The 21,129-nt window shown below is 45.9% G+C and overlaps 1 protein-coding gene across 1 annotated transcript in view; it reads left to right on the top strand.

Moving 5' to 3' along the window:
• Positions 1-7,897: 7,897 nt before the first annotated feature.
• The window catches only part of LOC141051397 (uncharacterized), a 39,565-nt gene continuing 26,333 nt past the window's right edge, over positions 7,898-21,129 (top strand). Inside the window, exons 1-7 of the mRNA XM_073548346.1 lie at positions 7,898-7,999; positions 18,665-18,730; positions 19,790-19,900; positions 20,008-20,175; positions 20,259-20,382; positions 20,501-20,598; positions 20,996-21,053. Of these exons, the coding sequence (XP_073404447.1) occupies positions 18,701-18,730; positions 19,790-19,900; positions 20,008-20,175; positions 20,259-20,382; positions 20,501-20,598; positions 20,996-21,053 (589 nt within the window). The 5' untranslated portion in view covers positions 7,898-7,999; positions 18,665-18,700. The remainder of the gene's footprint in view (positions 8,000-18,664; positions 18,731-19,789; positions 19,901-20,007; positions 20,176-20,258; positions 20,383-20,500; positions 20,599-20,995; positions 21,054-21,129) is intronic.

Here is a 21,129-nt window from a genome sequence, read left to right as displayed (position 1 = left end):
ATGTTGGTTCTAAATGATGGATATGTGTTTATTTAATACATGATTATTTGAAGGAACTAAATGGCGTGGGGTCCCCCTATTATTTATAGACAGCAACACTATACTACGGTCGTTGTACATGTCTCTGACATATATATATATATATATATATATATATATATTATATGTATAGATTATATATATATACAGTATATATAATGCATATTATGTATCTTATATATGAAATGTGTATATATATTGCACAGTAAGATCGAACAATACAGAACCCGACATGAAATGACACATGGTTACATACAGTAAAGCATTCCATGTCATGTATTTTTCTATATGCCCCTGACTAATAATTAGATGAGGGTTTGTGTGTAAAATTTGGGAAACCGACAATTAAATTAACGGCTTTTGTTCAATCTTACTGTGCAATATATATATATACATATAAAATATATTGTTTAAAAAAAATATCTATATATATGTGTATGTCAGTGACAAATGCAATTACTATAGTGTTGCTGTCTATAAATTATAGGGGGACCCTACGCCATTTTGTTCCTGGAAATAATTATTTATTTAGTAAATACATGCCCATAACGTAGAACAACACTATACTAATTGTATTTGGCTCTAACATGTGTGTGTGTATATATATATATATATATATATATTAAATGCATATATATTCCCTATGTCTTTAATATAATATATATATTATTTTATGTATGTATATATATATATGTGTGTGTTTATATCTAGTTTTTTGTGAGCTGTCATTGTGATTTTCCAAATATATATGTATATATAGATACAACTATTCTATGTGTATACATGTATTATATCTTCTGTATTAGAACATGTCAGTGTGATTATAGCCGCATATGAATTACCGGCTTTTCATCTATCTAATATAAATACATATATACATTTCAGTGACACACACACACATATATATGTATTTATATTAGATAGATAAGCCGGCAATTCATATGCGGCTATAATCACACTGACAGCTCAAAAAAGAATAGGTAGAATAGATATATACACATAGAATACAAGGGTATATACATGTCAGTGACGGACACATATATCTGTGTATTCTATGTGTATATATCTATACTATCTATTCTAACATGTCAGTGTGATTGTACAGTAGCCGCATATGAATTGTCGGCTTTTTTCAAAGGACACCGGTGCGTATGATTTGGACAGCCTGGTGCGAGTGCTGTCAGATATTTTATCGCACCCATTGACTTGCATTGGCGATTTTCACCTGAGATGTCACACATTGCCTAACATTGGTCAGAGTGCAATCTGATTTTTAATCGGATTGCACTCATCCGATTTTCGCACCAGTGAGTATGAGCCCATAGGAGTAAAGTACCGACCAACCTACGGAATCATGCCACCCCATTCAGAGATGGGCATTCCGTGTCACTGTTTGTCAGTACACGCCGGTTTTACTGATGAAGGAACGTAATCATTTAGGCATAATCAGCCTGTAAAACTAGATTACAACAGTTCACAAATAACATTGTCTGATCTCACCCATATACAGGGGAATCCCGTGCCTCAGCATCATATAGCGGGGAGCCCACAAAAAACATGGGCGACATAGCTTGGCCTACGTAATGCACAGTGTCCCCGACGCGTTTCGTCCTTCACTGACTCATCAGGGGAGTTTGACAAAATAAGTAGCTCCTTACCGGTGTCCTTAACAATGTGGTATAAATAAGCAAGTCGGGAGAAGCGCCACACAAGCCACGCCCCCCGGCGTGTGACGCATGCCCAATAATGACTGAACCACCCTCAACTGAACCTTCATAGCCTGCCTTAGGGCAGCCACCACCATCTTCTTCAAATCCACTAGCTTATCCAATGAGAGCCTACATACCATCACGACTGAATTGATCTCAATTCCAAGAAAATGCAAAACCATAGCTGGGCCTTCAGCCTTATCTAGGAGCAAAGGAATCCCAAACTCTACCTTTTTCAAAGTGAACAACATTATAAAATAAACTGCTGGACCAGGTAGATCTACACAGAAAAAATCATCCAAGAAATTAACTACAAAGGGATTTCCAGGAATTTACAGGAACTGGAGGCTTTTTGCCCAAAGAGTGGGCTGCTTTACCATCTGAGAAAATAAAGAACCTCGTCCACAACTACCACAAAAGACTTCAAGCTGTCACTGATGTTAGAGGATGATGGTGTGATGTTATGTGGGTATCATTTTGTGTATATTTCTATTTCACTGATGTTCACAGTGTTTTTCTTGTTGCCTTTTATGTCTGCAGCCTGACTGTATCTATGTCTCTTGATGACCCCCTGTAGTGTTTTATTCCCCCAGACACCTTTGTCAGGTCTGGGAGGCCTAAAAACCACCCCAACCTGTCTGACTACTCCTTGACATAGGGAAGGGGCTGGAAAGGACAGGATGGGGGAAGTCAGTTCCTGTGTGGTGAGTATCGTGTGAACACAGCACGTCAGAGAGAAAGGGAAGCGTATGGACTTTTTTCCTCTGGCTGCTGGATTTTTGGACTCATCTCCCTGGACATTTTATTCTGTTACTGAACTGCATGCATGTTCTGGACTATTGTATCCTCAGTGTGGTGGATTGTTTATGGACCTTCTAATTTTGCCTATAATAAAGGCCTTGGGATTGTTCACACTTCCCTCGCTCTGTTGATTGTGTGATACCAGAGAAGGACCCCGTGACAGAAGGGGCAATACACAGTATTAACCCCTTTCTGACCGCTATTGGGATAGTACGTCAGTGGTCAGACTCCCCTGCTTTGAGGTGGGCTCCGGCGGTGAGCCCACCTTAAAGCTGCGACATGTCAGCTGTTATAAACAGCTGACATGTGCCTGAAATAGGCACGGGCGGAATCGCGAGCTGCTCGCACCTATTAACTAGTTAAAACCCGCTGACAGCGGGCATTTAACTACTGCTTCCGGCCACTAGGCCGGAAGTGAGCGCATCGCCGACCCCCATCACGTGATCGGGGGTCGGCGATGCGTTGCCTCGACAACCAGAGGTCTCATAGAGACCGCTATGGTTGTTGCAGGCACATTGCTCATTGCTGTGAGCGCCGCCCGGTGGTCGGCGCTCATAGCAATGCAGCAAATCTGCTACATATGGGTGATCTGCTCATCGCCCATATGTAGCAGAGTCAATCAAGTGTGGCATGCTTCTAGCCTGCCATGGGAGCTATTGAAGGATGCCAAAGTAAAAAAAAAAAAAAGCGTTTAAAATGAAAAAAAACCCTGAAAGTTCAAAATCATCCCCCTTTCACCCCAATGAAAATAAAATAGAATCGCCCGATCTATCAATAAAAAAAGGATTAACCTGATCGCTAAACGGTGTAGCGAGAAAAAAATTAAAAACGCCAAAATTAAATTTTTTTGGTCGCTGCAACATTGCGTTGAAATGCAATAACGGGCGATCAAAAGAAAGTATCTGCACCAATATGGTATCATTAAAAACGTCACTTCGGCATGCAAAAAATAAGCCCTCACCCGACACCAGATCACGAAAAATGGAGACGCTACGGGTCTTGGAAAAATGCACATTTTTTTTTTTTAGCAAACTTTGGAATTTTTTTTCACCACTTAGATAAAAGAGAACCTAGACATGTTTGGTGTCTATGAACTCGTAATGACCTGGAGAATCCTAACGGCAGGGCAGTTTTAGCATTTAGTGAACCTAGCAAAAAAGCCAAACAAAAAACAAGTGTGAGATTGCACTTTTTTTGGAATTTCACCGCACTTGGAATTTTTTTCCCCGTTTTAGAGTACATGACATGGTAAAACCAATGATGTTGTTCAAAAGTACAACTCGTCCCACAAAAAATAAGCCTTTAGATGGCCATATTGACGGAAAAAGAAAAAAGTTATGGCTCTGGGAAGAAGGGGGGGCGAAAAACCGAAAAAAGCTCCGGTCATGAAGGGGTTAAGAAATGGGGTATGTGAACTTTTGATCAGGGTCATTTGGTTTTCTTCTGGCGACTCGACCATGCCGCCCATTTTTCTTCCAGTGCCTCTTCATTGTGTATCATGAAACAGCCGCACCGCTAGGCTCCAGAGAGTCCAGTATTTCAGCTGATGTTACTTGTGGGTTTTTCTTTGCATCCAGAACAGTTTTCCTGGCAGTTGTCACAGGTCAGCGGTGAGGATGTTACCTTCAGTAGCCATTAAACCCATTGTGTCACCTTCTGTGCATGTTATCAGGCCAAAATCCCCAGGGGTGTGTGAACTTTTGATCAGGGTCATTTGGATGTTTTGGGTTGTCATTATGAGTTAAAAAGAGAAAACACAGTAGTCTGACAATAAATGGCTTCACCCTACCACTAACCATGAGTGGAGATAAGGTTTGGTGTTATCATTCTTATTCTCTGAGAAAAGGCCAAGAAAGCAAACATTCTGGTGAGGTGTGTAACCTTTTGAGCACAACTGTATAAAAAAAAAAAAGAGACAGAACCACCCATGGGTAAACAACAATCTGCATAAAACTCCCCATCTCACGAACAACCCAACAAGTTGAAAACTGTCAGAAAGACGCTTTGATATCTGACATCGCCATCAAAACCCCACTCCTATTTAATCTCGCTAAATCCACTGCTAGTAGGCTTAGTAGGACAACACTGGATCATTCAGAGATCCACAATGAACTTCTGGAGTGAGTTTGCTGCACTGAAAGTAAAGGGGCTGAATAATATTGCACGCCCCACTTTTCAGTTTCTGAATTTCTACAAAAATTCAAAATAACAAATTTCGTTCAACTTCACAATTGTGTCCCACTTGTTGTTGATTCTTTGCCAAAAATTTACATTTGGTATCTTTATGTTTGAAGCATGATATGTGGGAAAAGGTTGAAAAGTTCCAGGGAGCCGAATACTTTCGCAAGGCACTGTGTATACTGAATGAGCGCCGCACAGTCTCCCAATGTGCAGCACGACACCCCCATAGGCTCCCCTTGTGCAGCACGACACCCCCATAGGCTCCCCTTGTGCAGCACGACACCCCCATAGGCTCCCCTTGTGCAGCACGACACCCCCATAGGCTCCCCTTGTGCAGCACGACACCCCCATAGGCTCCCCTTGTGCAGCACGACAACCCCCATAGGCTCCCCTTGTGCAGCACGACCCCCATAGGCTCCCCTTGTGCTGCACGACAGCCCCATAGGCTCCCCTTGTGCTGCACGACAGCCCCATAGGCTCCCCTTGTGGAGCACGACACCCCCATAGGCTCCCCTTGTGCAGCACGACACCCCCATAGGCTCCACTTGTGCAGCACGACACCCCCATAGGCTCCCCTTGTGCAGCACGACACCCCCATAGGCTCCCCTTGTGCAGGACGACACCCCCATAGGCTCCCCTTGTGCAGCACGACACCCCCATAGTCTCCCAATGTGCAGCACGACACCCCCATAGGCTCCCCTTGTGCAGCACGACACCCCCATAGGCTCCCCTTGTGCAGCACGACACCCCCATAGTCTCCCAATGTGCAGCACGACACCCCCATAGGCTCCCAATGTGCTGCACGACACCCCCATAGTCTCCCAATGTGCAGCACGACACCCCCATAGGCTCCCCTTGTGCAGCACGACACCCCCATAGCCTCCCTTTGTGCAGCACGATACCCCCATAAGCTCCTCTTGTGCAGCACGACACCCCCATAGGCTCCCCTTGTGCAGCACGACACCCCATAGGCTCCCCTTGTGCAGCACGACACCCCATAGGCTCCCCTTGTGCTGCACGACAGCCCCATAGGCTCCCCTTGTGCTGCACGACAGCCCCATAGGCTCCCCTTGTGCAGCACGACACCCCCATAGGCTCCCCTTGTGCAGCACGACACCCCCATAGGCTCCCCTTGTGCAGCACGACAACCCCCATAGGCTCCCCTTGTGCAGCACGACACCCCCATAGGCTCCCCTTGTGCTGCACGACAGCCCCATAGGCTCCCCTTGTGGAGCACGACACCCCCATAGGCTCCCCTTGTGCAGCACGACACCCCCATAGGCTCCCCTTGTGCAGCACGACACCCCCATAGGCTCCCCTTGTGCAGCACGACACCCCCATAGGCTCCCCTTGTGCAGGACGACACCCCCATAGGCTCCCCTTGTGCAGCACGACACCCCCATAGTCTCCCAATGTGCAGCACGACACCCCCATAGGCTCCCCTTGTGCAGCACGACACCCCCATAGGCTCCCCTTGTGCAGCACGACACCCCCATAGGCTCCCCTTGTGCAGCACGACACCCCCATAGTCTCCCAATGTGCAGCACGACACCCCCATAGGCTCCCAATGTGCTGCACGACACCCCCATAGTCTCCCAATGTGCAGCACGACACCCCCATAGGCTCCCCTTGTGCAGCACGACACCCCCATAGCCTCCCTTTGTGCAGCACGATACCCCCATAAGCTCCTCTTGTGCAGCACGACACCCCCATAGGCTCCCCTTGTGCAGCACGACACCCCATAGGCTCCCCTTGTGCAGCATGACACCCCATAGGCTCCCCTTGTGCTGCACGACAGCCCCATAGGCTCCCCTTGTGCTGCACGACAGCCCCATAGGCTCCCCTTGTGCAGCACGACACCCCCATAGGCTCCCCTTGTGCAGCACGACACCCCATAGGCTCCCCTTGTGCAGCATGACACCCCATAGGCTCCCCTTGTGCTGCACGACAGCCCCATAGGCTCCCCTTGTGCTGCACGACAGCCCCATAGGTTCCCCTTGTGCTGCACGACAGCCCCATAGGCTCCCCTTGTGCAGCACGACACCCCCATAGGCTCCCCTTGTGGAGCACGACACCCCCATAGGCTCCCCTTGTGCTGCACGACAGCCCCATAGGCTCCCCTTGTGCAGCACGACACCCCCATAGGCTCCCCTTGTGCAGCACGACACCCCATAGGCTCCCCTTGTGCAGCATGACACCCCATAGGCTCCCCTTGTGCTGCACGACAGCCCCATAGGTTCCCCTTGTGCTGCACGACACCCCCATAGGCTCCCCTTGTGCTGCACGACACCCCCATAGGCTCCCCTTGTGGAGCACGACACCCCCATAGGCTCCCCTTGTGCTGCACGACAGCCCCATAGGTTCCCCTTGTGCTGCACGACACCCCCATAGTCTCCCCTTGTGCTGCACGACACCCCCATAGGCTCCCCTTGTGGAGCACGACACCCCCATAGGCTCCCCTTGTGCAGCACGACACCCCCATAGGTTCCCCTTGTGCAGCACGACACCCCCATAGGCTCCCCTTGTGCAGCACGACACCCCCATAGTCTCCCCTTGTGGAGCACGACACCCCCATAGGCTCCCCTTGTGCAGCACGACACCCCCATAGGCTCCCCTTGTGCAGCACGACACCCCCATAGGTTCCCCTTGTGGAGCACGACACCCCCATAGGCTCCCAATGTGCAGCACGACACCCCCATAGGCTCCCCTTGTGCAGCACGACACCCCCAGGTGCGGCCCGTGGACCTCTGTTTTCCAGCCCCTCAGCTGTCTTGGCCCGCGGGCCGCACTACACCCGGGTCTGGTCTGATGGGACTATTTTCCCATTATCGGCAATGCTAGCACTGCGAGCGTTCATAGCCGGATGGGAGCAGTAGTTCCATCAGACAATGGCTGCTTACACAGACCCGCACACACACTCTTCCTCCTCCCGATCTACAGCGCTTCTAGCACCCACAACGGCAGCAAAACCGTTTCCATTTCCCATAGATTAACATTGGCTGTGCACTACACTACGGATTTGATGCGAATCCGTGCGACCAAAAACGCTGCGGATCTGTATCTAAATCTGCAACATGTGCACACAGCCTAATACTGTGAGTTCTGGGAACTAGGAGACTCCCACCAACAAGATGGCCGCGCTCACTGCAGGGACAGAAAGTCTGCAGCCTAAACCCCGCCCCTTCCTGCTACACTTCCTGTCTCACATGCTGGAGAGCAGAGAAGCAGAAACAAAACATCTGGGAGAAGACGCAGTGACCGCAGCGCCGGTATATGTGTGTTTCCTCCTCTTTCCGCTCACAGTCCGGAGATTTATCAGGAGATTAGGGCAGAGATGTATGGAGAGAACAGGTTATATACTGGAGATTATATGTGGGGAGGTATCAGGAGATTAGGGCAGATATGTATGGAGAGGACAGGTTATATACTGGAAATTATGTGTGGGGAGGTGTCAGGAGATTAGGGCAGAGATGTATGGAGAGGACAGGTTATATACTGGAAATTATGTGTGGGGAGGTATCAGGAGATTAGGGCAGAGATGTATGGAGAGGACAGGTTATATACTGGAAATTATGTGTGGGGAGGTATCAGGAGATTAGGGCAGATATGTATGGAGAGGACAGGTTATATACTGGAAATTATGTGTGGGGAGGTATCAGGAGATTAGGGCAGATATGTATGGAGAGGACAGGTTATATACTGGAGATTATATGTGGGGAGGTATCAGGAGATTAGGGCAGATATGTATGGAGAGGACAGGTTATATACTGGAGATTATATGTGGGGAGGTGTCAGGAGATTAGGGCAGAGATGTATGGAGAGGACAGGTTATATACTGGAAATTATGTGTGGGGAGGTATCAGGAGATTAGGGCAGAGATGTATGGAGAGGACAGGTTATATACTGGAAATTATGTGTGGGGAGGTATCAGGAGATTAGGACAGAGATGTATGGAGAGGACAGGTTATATACTAGAGATTATGTGTGAGGAGGTATCAGGAGATTAGGGCAGAGATGTATGGAGAAGACAGGTTATATACTGGAGATTATGTGTGGGGAGGTATCAGGAGATTAGGGCAGAGATGTATGGAGAGGACAGGTTATATACTGGAGATTATGTGTGGGAGGTGTCAGGAGATTAGGGCAGAGATGTATGGAGAGGACAGGTTATATACTGGAGATTATATGTGGGGAGGTATCAGGAGATTAGGGCAGAGATGTATGGAGAGGACAGGTTATATACTGGGGATTATGTGTGAGGAGGTATCAGGAGATTAGGGCAGAGATGTATGGAGAGGACAGGTTATATACTGGAGATTATGTGTGAGGAGGTATCAGGAGATTAGGGCAGAGATGTATGGAGAGGACAGGTTATATACTGGAGATTATATGTGGGGAGGTATCAGGAGATTAGGACAGAGATGTATGGAGAAGACAGGTTATATACTGGAGATTATATGTGGGGAGGTATCAGGAGATTAGGGCAGAGATGTATGGAGAGGACAGGTTATATACTGGAGATTATGTGTGAGGAGGTGTCAGGAGATTAGGGCAGAGATGTATGGAGAGGACAGGTTATATACTGGAGATTATGTGTGAGGAGGAATCAGGAGATTAGGGCAGAGCTGTATGGAGAGGACAGGTTATATACTGGAGATTATGTGTGAGGAGGTATCAGGAGATTAGGGCAGAGATGTATGGAGAAGACAGGTTATATACTGGGGATTATGTGTGAGGAGGTATCAGGAGATTAGGGCAGAGATGTATGGAGAGAACAGGTTATATACTGGAGATTATGTGTGAGGAGGTGTCAGGAGATTAGGGCAGAGATGTATGGAGAAGACAGGTTATATACTGGAGATTATGTGTGAGGAGGTGTCAGGAGATTAGGACAGAGATGTATGGAGAGGACAGGTTATATACTGGGGATTATGTGTGAGGAGGTATCGGGATATTAGGGCAGAGATGTATGGAGAGGACAGGTTATATACTGGAGATTATGTGTGAGGAGGTATCAGGAGATTAGGACAGAGATGTATGGAGAGGACAGGTTATATACTGGGGATTATGTGTGAGGAGGTGTCAGGAGATTAGGACAGAGATGTATGGAGAGGACAGGTTATATACTGGGGATTATGTGTGAGGAGGTGTCAGGAGATTAGGACAGAGATGTATGGAGAGGACAGGTTATATACTGGGGATTATGTGTGAGGAGGTATCGGGATATTAGGGCAGAGATGTTTGGAGAGGACAGGTTTTATACTGGAGATTATGTGTGAGGAGGTATCGGGAGATTAGGGCAGAGATGTATGGAGAGGACAGGTTATATACTGGAGATTATGTGTGAGGAGGTATCAGGAGATTAGGACAGAGATGTATGGAGAGGACAGGTTATATACTGGGGATTATGTGTGAGGAGGTGTCAGGAGATTAGGACAGAGATGTATGGCGAGGACAGGTTATATACTGGGGATTATGTGTGAGGAGGTATCGGGATATTAGGGCAGAGATGTTTGGAGAGGACAGGTTTTATACTGGAGATTATATGTGGGGAGGTATCAGGAGATTAGGGCAGAGATGTATGGAGAGGACAGGTTATATACTGGAGATTATGTGTGAGGAGGTAGCAGGAGATTAGGACAGAGATGTATGGAGAGGACAGGTTATATACTGGGGATTATGTGTGAGGAGGTATCGGGATATTAGGGCAGAGATGTTTGGAGAGGACAGGTTTTATACTGGAGATTATATGTGGGGAGGTATCAGGAGATTAGGGCAGAGATGTATGGAGAGGACAGGTTATATACTGGGGATTATGTGTGGGGAGGTATCAGGAGATTAGGGCAGAGATGTTTGGAGAGGACAGGTTATATACTGGAGATTATATGTGGGGAGGTATCAGGAGATTAGGGCAGAGATGTATGGAGAGGACAGGTTATATACTGGGGATTATGTGTGGGGAGGTATCGGGAGATTAGGGCAGAGATGTTTGGAGAGGACAGGTTATATACTGGAGATTATATGTGGGGAGGTATCGGGAGATTAGGACAGAGATGTATGGAGAGAACAGGTTATATACTGGAGATTATATGTGGGGAGGTATCAGGAGATTAGGACAGAGATGTATGGAGAGGACAGGTTATATACTGGAGATTATGTGTGGGGAGGTATCAGGAGATTAGGGCAGAGATGTTTGTAGAGGACAGGTTATATACTGGAGATTGTGTGTGAGGGGGTATCAGGAGATTAGGGCAGAGATGTATGGAGAGGACAGGTTATATACTGGAGATTATGTGTGGGGAGGTATCAGGAGATTAGGGCAGAGATGTATGGAGAGGACAGGTTATATACTGGAGATTATGTGTGGGGAGGTATCAGGAGATTAGGGCAGAGATGTATGGAGAGGACAGGTTATATACTGGAGATTATGTGTGAGGAGGTATCAGGAGATTAGGGCAGAGATGTATGGAGAGGACAGGTTATATACTCGAGATTATGTGTGAGGAGGTATCAGGAGATTAGGGCAGAGATGTATGGAGAGGACAGGTTATATACTGGAGATTATGTGTGAGGAGGTATCAGGAGATTAGGGCAGAGATGTTTGGAGAGGACAGGTTATATACTGGAGATTATATGTGGGGAGGTATCAGGAGATTAGGGCATAGATGTATGGAGAGGACAGGTTATATACTGGAGATTATGTGTGGGGAGGTGTCAGGAGATTAGGGCAGAGATGTATGAAGAGGACAGGTTATATACTGGGATTATGTGTGAGGAGGTATCAGGAGATTAGGGCAGAGATGTATGGAGAGGACAGGTTATATACTGGGATTATGTGTGAGGAGGTATCAGGAGATTAGGGCAGAGATGTATGGAGAGGACAGGTTATATACTGGGGATTATGTGTGGAGAGGTATCAGGAGATTAGGACAGAGATGTTTGGAGAGGACAGGTTATATACTGCAGATTATGTGTGAGGAGGTATCAGGAGATTAGGGCAGAGATGTATGGAGAGGACAGGTTATATACTGGAGATTATATGTGGGGAGGTATCAGGAGATTAGGGCAGAGATGTTTGGAGAGGACAGGTTATATACTGGAGATTATGTGTGGGGAGGTATCAGGAGATTAGGGCAGAGATGTATGGAGAGGACAGGTTATATACTGGAGATTATGTGTGGGGAGGTATCAGGAGATTAGGGCAGAGATGTATGGAGAGGACAGGTTATGTACTGGAGATTATGTGTGGGGAGGTATCAGGAGATTAGGGCAGAGATGTTTGGAGAGGACAGGTTATATACTGGAGATTATGTGTGAGGAGGTATCAGGAGATTAGGGCAGAGATGTATAGAGTGGACAGGTTATATACTGGAGATTATGTGTGGGGAGGTATCAGGAGATTAGGGCAGAGATGTATGGAGAGGACAGGTTATATACTGGAGATTATGTGTGGGGAGGTATCAGGAGATTAGGGCAGAGATGTTTGGAGAGGACAGGTTATATACTGGAGATTATGTGTGGGGAGATATCAGGAGATTAGGACAGAGATGTATGGAGAGGACAGGTTATATACTGGAGATTATGTGTGGGGAGGTATCAGGAGATTAGGGCAGAGATGTATGGAGAGGACAGGTTATATACTGGAGATTATGTGTGGGGAGGTATCAGGAGATTAGGGCAGAGATGTATGGAGAGGACAGGTTATATACTGGAGATTATGTGTGGGGAGGTATCAGGAGATTAGGGCAGAGATGTATGGAGAGGACAGGTTATATACTGGAGATTATGTGTGGGGAGGTATCAGGAGATTATGGCAGAGATGTATGGAGAGGACAGGTTATATACTGGAGATTATGTGTGAGGAGGTATCAGGAGATTAGGGCAGAGATGTTTGGAGAGGACAGGTTATATACTGGAGATTATGTGTGGGGAGGTATCAGGAGATTAGGGCAGAGATGTTTGGAGAGGACAGGTTATATACTGGAGATTATGTTTGGGGAGGTATCAGGAGATTAGGACAGAGATGTATGGAGAGGACAGGTTATATACTGGAGATTATGTGTGGGGAGGTATCAGGAGATTAGGGCAGAGATATATGGAGAGGACAGGTTATATACTGGAGATTATGTGTGAGGAGGTATCAGGAGATTAGGACAGAGATGTATGGAGAGGACAGGTTATATACTGGAGATTATGTGTGGGGAGGTATCAGGAGATTAGGGCAGAGATGTTTGGAGAGGACAGGTTATATACTGGAGATTATGTGTGGGGAGGTATCAGGAGATTAGAGCAGAGATGTATGGAGAGGACAGGTTATATACTGGAGATTATGTGTGGGGAGGTATCAGGAGATTAGGGCAGAGATGTATGGAGAGGACAGGTTATATACTGGAGATTATGTGTGGGGAGGTATCAGGAGATTAGGGCAGAGATGTTTGGAGAGGACAGGTTATATACTGGAGATTATGTGTGTGGAGGTATCAGGAGATTAGGGCAGAGATGTATGGAGAGGACAGGTTATATACTGGAGATTATGTGTGAGGAGGTATCAGGAGATTAGGGCAGAGATGTATGGAGAGGACAGGTTATATACTGGAGATTATGTGTGAGGAGGTATCAGGAGATTAGGACAGAGATGTATGGAGAGGACAGGTTATATACTGGGGATTATGTGTGAGGAGGTATCAGGAGATTAGGACAGAGATGTATGGAGAGGACGGGTTATATACTGGAGATTATGTGTGAGGAGGTATCAGGAGATTATGGCAGAGATGTATGGAGAGGACAGGTTATATACTGGAGATTATGTGTGGGAGGTATCAGGAGATTAGGGCAGAGATGTATGGAGAGGACAGGTTATATACTGGAGATTATGTGTGAGGAGGTGTCAGGAGATTAGGGCAGAGATGTATGGAGAGGACGGGTTATATACTGGAGATTATGTGTGGGGAGGTATCAGGAGATTAGGGCAGAGATGTATAGAGTGGACAGGTTATATACTGGAGATTATGTGTGGGGAGGTATCAGGAGATTAGGGCAGAGATGTATGGAGAGGACAGGTTATATACTGGAGATTATGTGTGGGGAGGTATCAGGAGATTAGGGCAGAGATGTTTGGAGAGGACAGGTTATATACTGGAGATTATGTGTGGGGAGATATCAGGAGATTAGGACAGAGATGTATGGAGAGGACAGGTTATATACTGGAGATTATGTGTGGGGAGGTATCAGGAGATTAGGGCAGAGATGTATGGAGAGGACAGGTTATATACTGGAGATTATGTGTGGGGAGGTATCAGGAGATTAGGGCAGAGATGTATGGAGAGGACAGGTTATATACTGGAGATTATGTGTGGGGAGGTATCAGGAGATTAGGGCAGAGATGTATGGAGTGGACAGGTTATATACTGGAGATTATGTGTGGGGAGGTATCAGGAGATTATGGCAGAGATGTATGGAGAGGACAGGTTATATACTGGAGATTATGTGTGAGGAGGTATCAGGAGATTAGGGCAGAGATGTTTGGAGAGGACAGGTTATATACTGGAGATTATGTGTGGGGAGGTATCAGGAGATTAGGGCAGAGATGTTTGGAGAGGACAGGTTATATACTGGAGATTATGTTTGGGGAGGTATCAGGAGATTAGGACAGAGATGTATGGAGAGGACAGGTTATATACTGGAGATTATGTGTGGGGAGGTATCAGGAGATTAGGGCAGAGATATATGGAGAGGACAGGTTATATACTGGAGATTATGTGTGAGGAGGTATCAGGAGATTAGGACAGAGATGTATGGAGAGGACAGGTTATATACTGGAGATTATGTGTGGGGAGGTATCAGGAGATTAGGGCAGAGATGTTTGGAGAGGACAGGTTATATACTGGAGATTATGTGTGGGGAGGTATCAGGAGATTAGAGCAGAGATGTATGGAGAGGACAGGTTATATACTGGAGATTATGTGTGGGGAGGTATCAGGAGATTAGGGCAGAGATGTATGGAGAGGACAGGTTATATACTGGAGATTATGTGTGGGGAGGTATCAGGAGATTAGGGCAGAGATGTTTGGAGAGGACAGGTTATATACTGGAGATTATGTGTGTGGAGGTATCAGGAGATTAGGGCAGAGATGTATGGAGAGGACAGGTTATATACTGGAGATTATGTGTGAGGAGGTATCAGGAGATTAGGGCAGAGATGTATGGAGAGGACAGGTTATATACTGGAGATTATGTGTGAGGAGGTATCAGGAGATTAGGACAGAGATGTATGGAGAGGACAGGTTATATACTGGGGATTATGTGTGAGGAGGTATCAGGAGATTAGGACAGAGATGTATGGAGAGGACGGGTTATATACTGGAGATTATGTGTGAGGAGGTATCAGGAGATTATGGCAGAGATGTATGGAGAGGACAGGTTATATACTGGAGATTATGTGTGGGAGGTATCAGGAGATTAGGGCAGAGATGTATGGAGAGGACAGGTTATATACTGGAGATTATGTGTGAGGAGGTGTCAGGAGATTAGGGCAGAGATGTATGGAGAGGACGGGTTATATACTGGAGATTATGTGTGGGGAGGTATCAGGAGATTAGGGCAGAGATGTATGGAGAGGACAGGTTATATGCTGGAGATTATGTGTGGGGAGGTATCAGGAGATTAGGGCAGAGATGTATGGAGAGGACGGGTTATATACTGGAGATTATGTGTGAGGAGGTATCAGGAGATTAGGGCAGAGATGTATGGAGAGGACGGGTTATATACTGGAGATTATGTGTGAGGAGGTATCAGGAGATTAGGACAGAGATGTATGGAGAGAACGGGTTATATACTGGGGATTATGTGTGAGGAGGTATCAGGAGATTAGGACAGAGATGTATGGAGAGGACAGGTTATATACTGGAGATTATGTGTGGGGAGGTATCAGGAGATTAGGGCAGAGATGTTTGGAGAGGACAGGTTATATACTGGAGATTATGTGTGGGGAGGTATCAGGAGATTAGGGCAGAGATGTATGGAGAGGACAGGTTATATACTGGAGATTATGTGTGAGGAGGTATCAGGAGATTAGGACAGAGATGTATGGAGAGGACGGGTTATATACTGGAGATTATGTGTGAGGAGGTATCAGGAGATTATGGCAGAGATGTATGGAGAGGACAGGTTATATACTGGAGATTATGTGTGGGAGGTATCAGGAGATTAGGGCAGAGATGTATGGAGAGGACAGGTTATATACTGGAGATTATGTGTGAGGAGGTGTCAGGAGATTAGGGCAGAGATGTATGGAGAGGACGGGTTATATACTGGAGATTATGTGTGGGGAGGTATCAGGAGATTAGGGCAGAGATGTATGGAGAGGACAGGTTATATGCTGGAGATTATGTGTGGGAGGTATCAGGAGATTAGGGCAGAGATGTATGGAGAGGACAGGTTATATACTGGAGATTATGTGTGAGGAGGTATCAGGAGATTAGGGCAGAGATGTATGGAGAGGACGGGTTATATACTGGAGATTATGTGTGAGGAGGTATCAGGAGATTAGGACAGAGATGTATGGAGAGAACGGGTTATATACTGGGGATTATGTGTGAGGAGGTATCAGGAGATTAGGACAGAGATGTATGGAGAGGACAGGTTATATACTGGAGATTATGTGTGGGGAGGTATCAGGAGATTAGGGCAGAGATGTTTGGAGAGGACAGGTTATATACTGGAGATTATGTGTGGGGAGGTATCAGGAGATTAGGGCAGAGATGTATGGAGAGGACAGGTTATATACTGGAGATTATGTGTGAGGAGGTATCAGGAGATTAGGACAGAGATGTATGGAGAGGACAGGTTATATACTGGGGATTATGTGTGAGGAGGTATCAGGAGATTAGGACAGAGATGTATGGAGAGGACGGGTTATATACTGGAGATTATGTGTGAGGAGGTATCAGGAGATTAGGGCAGAGATGTTTGGAGAGGACGGGTTATATACTGGAGATTATGTGTGAGGAGGTATCAGGAGATTAGGGCAGAGATGTATGGAGAGGACAGGTTATATACTGGAGATTATGTGTGAGGAGGTATCAGGAGATTATGGCAGAGATGTATGGAGAGGACAGGTTATATACTGGAGATTATGTGTGGGAGGTATCAGGAGATTAGGGCAGAGATGTATGGAGAGGACAGGTTATATACTGGAGATTATGTGTGAGGAGGTATCAGGAGATTAGGGCAGAGATGTATGGAGAGGACAGGTTATATACTGGAGATTATGTGTGAGGAGGTATCAGGAGATTAGGGCAGAGATGTATGGAGAGGACAGGTTATATACTGGAGATTATGTGTGAGGAGGTATCAGGAGATTAGGGCAGAGATGTATGGAGAGGACAGGTTATATACTGGAGATTATGTGTGAGGAGGTATCAGGAGATTAGGGCAGATATGTATGGAGAGGACAGGTTATATACTGGAGGTTATGTGTGAGGAGGTATCAGGAGATTAGGGCAGAGATGTATGTAGAGGACAGGTTATATACTGGAGATTATGTGTGAGGCGGTGTCAGGAGATTAGGGCAGAGATGTATGGAGAGGACTGGTTATATACTGGAGATTATGTGTGAGGAGGTATCAGGAGATTAGGGCAGAGATGTATGGAGAGGACAGGTTATATACTGGAGATTATGTGAGGAGGTGTCAGGAGAATAGGGCAGAGATGTATGGAGAGGACAGGTTATATACTGGAGATTATGTGTGAGGAGGTATCAGGAGATTAGGGCAGAGATGTATGAGAGGACAGGTTATATACTGGAGATTATGTGTGAGGAGGTATCAGGAGATTAGGGCAGAGATGTATGGAGAGGACAGGTTATATACTGGAGATTATGTGTGGGGAGGTATCAGGAGATTAGGGCAGAGATGTATAGAGAGGACAGGTTATATACTGGAGATTATGTGTGGGGAGGTATCAGGAGATTAGGGCAGAGATGTATGGAGAGGACAGGTTATATACTGGAGGTTGTGTGGGGAGGTATCAGGAGATTAGGGCAGAGATGTATGGAGAGGACAGGTTATATACTGGAGATTATGTGAGGAGGTGTCAGGAGAATAGGGCAGAGATGTATGGAGAGGATTGGTTATATACTGGAGGTTGTGTGAGGAGGTATCAGGAGATTAGGGCAGAGATGTATAGCGAGGACAGGTTATATACTGGAGATTATGTGTGAGGAGGTATCAGGAGATTAGGGTAGAAATGTATGGAGAGAACAGGTTATATACTGGAGATTATGTGTGAGGAGGTATCAGGAGATTAGGGCAGCGATGTATAGCGAGGACAGGTTATATACTGGAGGTTATGTTTGAGGAGGTGTCAGGAGATTAGGGCAGAGATGTATGAAGGGGGAGGTTATTTTTGGATTTGTCATTTCTTTTTTTCTTTTTTACATGAAGGACTTGTTCTGTTTTCTCAAATGCTGTGCTACTTCTATGCTAGATGTAATGGGACATACACCTTTCAAAAAGTTCATCTTTTATCTCTTCAGTCCACAGAGTATTCTCCCAAAAGTCTTGGGTATCACCAAGATGTTGTCTTGCAAACCTGAGATGAGCCTTTTATGTTCTTATTGCTCAGCAGTGGTTTCCGTCTTGGAACTCTGACATGCAGGGCATTATTGCCCAGTCTCTTTCTTATGGTGGAGTCATGAACACTGACCTTAACTGAGGCAAGTGAGGTCTTGTGACCTCTTGAATGAGTTGTTGCTGCACTCTTGGTGTAATTTGGATCGGCCGGACACTTCTGGGAAGGTTCACCTTTGTTCCATGTTTTCGCCATTGGTGAAAAATTGCTCTCACTGTGGTTCGCTGGGGTCACAAAGCTTTAGAAGTTTTATAGGCTTTTCCAGACTGATAGATCTAAATGACTTCGTTTATCATTTGTTCCAGAATTTCTTTGGATTACAGCATGACATCTAGCATTTGATGTTCTTTTGGTCTACTTCACTTTGTCAGGTAGGTCCTATTTAAGTGGTTTCTTGATTTACATCTTGTGTGGCAGTAATCAGGCCTGGGTGTGGCTAGGGAATTTCACTACGCTTCCCAAAGATGTGATAAACCACCCACAGTTTATTTATGTTTGGATGGGGGGAAATCACTTTATATGTATAAAAAATATTTTCACTAATATAAAATAAACAAGGAGTGGGGGGGGGTCAAGGAAGGGAAGTCTTCAGCCCTCCCATCAAACTAAGGCGTGACCAGATTGATGAGGATAATTCTTCTGTTCTGCAGTTTACTTTGGACTCCACTGTTTATTAAACTCGAGTTTTTATATTGAAAGATTGACCTTCCGCATTGTGCTGTTGCTGCCTCTGTCTAATCTTTGGAATGTCTTTGTTATAGAAGTCTCTATGTACCATACTGTGCCTGGTATCTTCCTTCACAAAACTTGAAGATTAAGTCCCCCCCCCACATACACTTTACATGGCTGATGGTCAAATAATGGCCGGTAGTTATCTCGCCCAACTCTCCATATACAGGAGCGCTCACTCTACCTCTCTTCTGGCAACGGCTTATCTCTCAGAGTAAAAAATACTGGCAGTATGGAATCGATCATGCCGGATCCTTATCTCTCCCAACAATCATGTCAGTGGAAAAAATTTTTTAATTTTACAAAGATGGAGAAGGAAATATCTGATGGATGTTGGGACATCTGGGTCAGAGAGGTGATTCCGAGTCTCATCAACTGAACACGTGGTAATGAAAGCCATAAGATCTAATGAGCTGTTCCAGGACAAAGGTAAAGATGGAAAAGAGTAAGGGGTGCAATAAAGCCGTGAGGGACTCCAACAGAAAAGGGACAAGACATGGAGATGGAGTCTAAATGGGAGACACAATGTTCATTTACTAACGAATGAGGAGACCCAGGAGACGGCTGAGCCTGTGATACTAAGAGATAAGAAGTTTGTAATAGGAAAGAGTGGTGGAATGTGTCAAAGGCAGAGGACAGGTCTAGAAGATGAAGTGATGTTCTGAGTTCCTTTGCTGCTAGTTTTTTTTTTTTTTTGATAGATGATGAAACTTTCAATCAATGACCCTGCAAGTTTGGAGCAGGACAGAAGCCACATGGCTGCTCGGATATTAGACCTCACCCTGGAGATGATCTACTGGATCACTGGAGAGGTGAGAGCTTCACATCACTCTGATCTCTAGGAATAAAGCAGGGAAATGACAGGAAAGGTGAAGGATCCTTAGAATAGATATAGTGATCGGCGTCTCCTCATACACAGGATCACACAGTAGTGAAGACGTCGTCTGGGGAGTGTGTGACCCCCCGTGTGTCAGGAGGACGGAGCAGGACCCCGAGTGACCTCACCGAGCCTCCACCTCATTCACTGATACATGAGCAGAAGATCCTAGAACTGACCCACAGGATCACTGAGCTGCTGAGCGGAGAGGTGAGCGCTGCCGGGAATGCTGGGACATTATATAATAACGCCGGGGGAGGGGTCTGCTAATGGCGGATCATTGTGTGTGTCAGGTTCCTATAAGGTGTCAGGACGTCACCGTCTATTTCTCCATGGAGGAGTGGGAGTATCTAGAAGGTCACAAGGAAATGTATAAGGACGTCATGATGGAGGGTCACCGGCACCTCACATCTCCGGGTAAGAGGAGACTGTACTGATTATAGAGGAGAGGCCGGGTCTGAGGTCACCTGGACTCCCCATCATCTGGTCATCACCTGTAGACGATGTATTCAGTCACTGTGTATATTTCCTATAGATGAGTCCAGCCCGAGAAATCCACCAGAGGGAAGTCCCAGTCCTCTGTATTCCCAGGATCATCCAGAGGAGAAGCAGAATGTCCTCCTGGATCATCAGGTAGATGGAGCTGAGGTTTATGGAAATCCTCTACATATTAATGTAATGAAGCTTTCTACTAACCTCCAGCAGCAGTGGACTGTAGGCGCCGTATCTGCTGGGTTCACTAGAGGCTACAAATGGTTTCTGCCTTCATAAAAGGTTATATTACGTTTCAAAAAAATTGGACGCCAATAATATTCAGTGAGGATGAATGTACAGTCCTGCCGTGTAGAAGGAAATAACAGCACAATGCCGTGGGTGAATTCTGATTCTGTCTTGATAGTCACTTTAGGAGATCCTTCCTTTTGGTCATATTGACTCATGACTTCTATTGTTTTTCACCGTCAGCTTATATGACATAAACTGCTGTTAGATTTTATTTTTTTGTCTCCTATTTCATGTGGGATGCTTGCAGGAAAGTCACGGTGTTACGATGAGTGGACCTGAAAAACCCTTATCCGTGTCGGTGAATGGTAAGAGCCTTTCATAAACTCCGTGTTTTGTTCCTCCTGTATAATTTACAGACCGAGTTTACCGAAAACATCCTCC

Source organism: Dendrobates tinctorius, unplaced genomic scaffold (genome assembly GCF_039654945.1).
Source record: "Dendrobates tinctorius isolate UK_male_01 unplaced genomic scaffold, ASM3965494v1 ptg000157l, whole genome shotgun sequence".
NCBI lineage: Eukaryota > Metazoa > Chordata > Amphibia > Anura > Dendrobatidae > Dendrobates > Dendrobates tinctorius.
The sequence above is the reverse complement of the archived record's forward strand: the minus strand, read 5'-3'. Positions and strand labels throughout refer to the sequence as shown.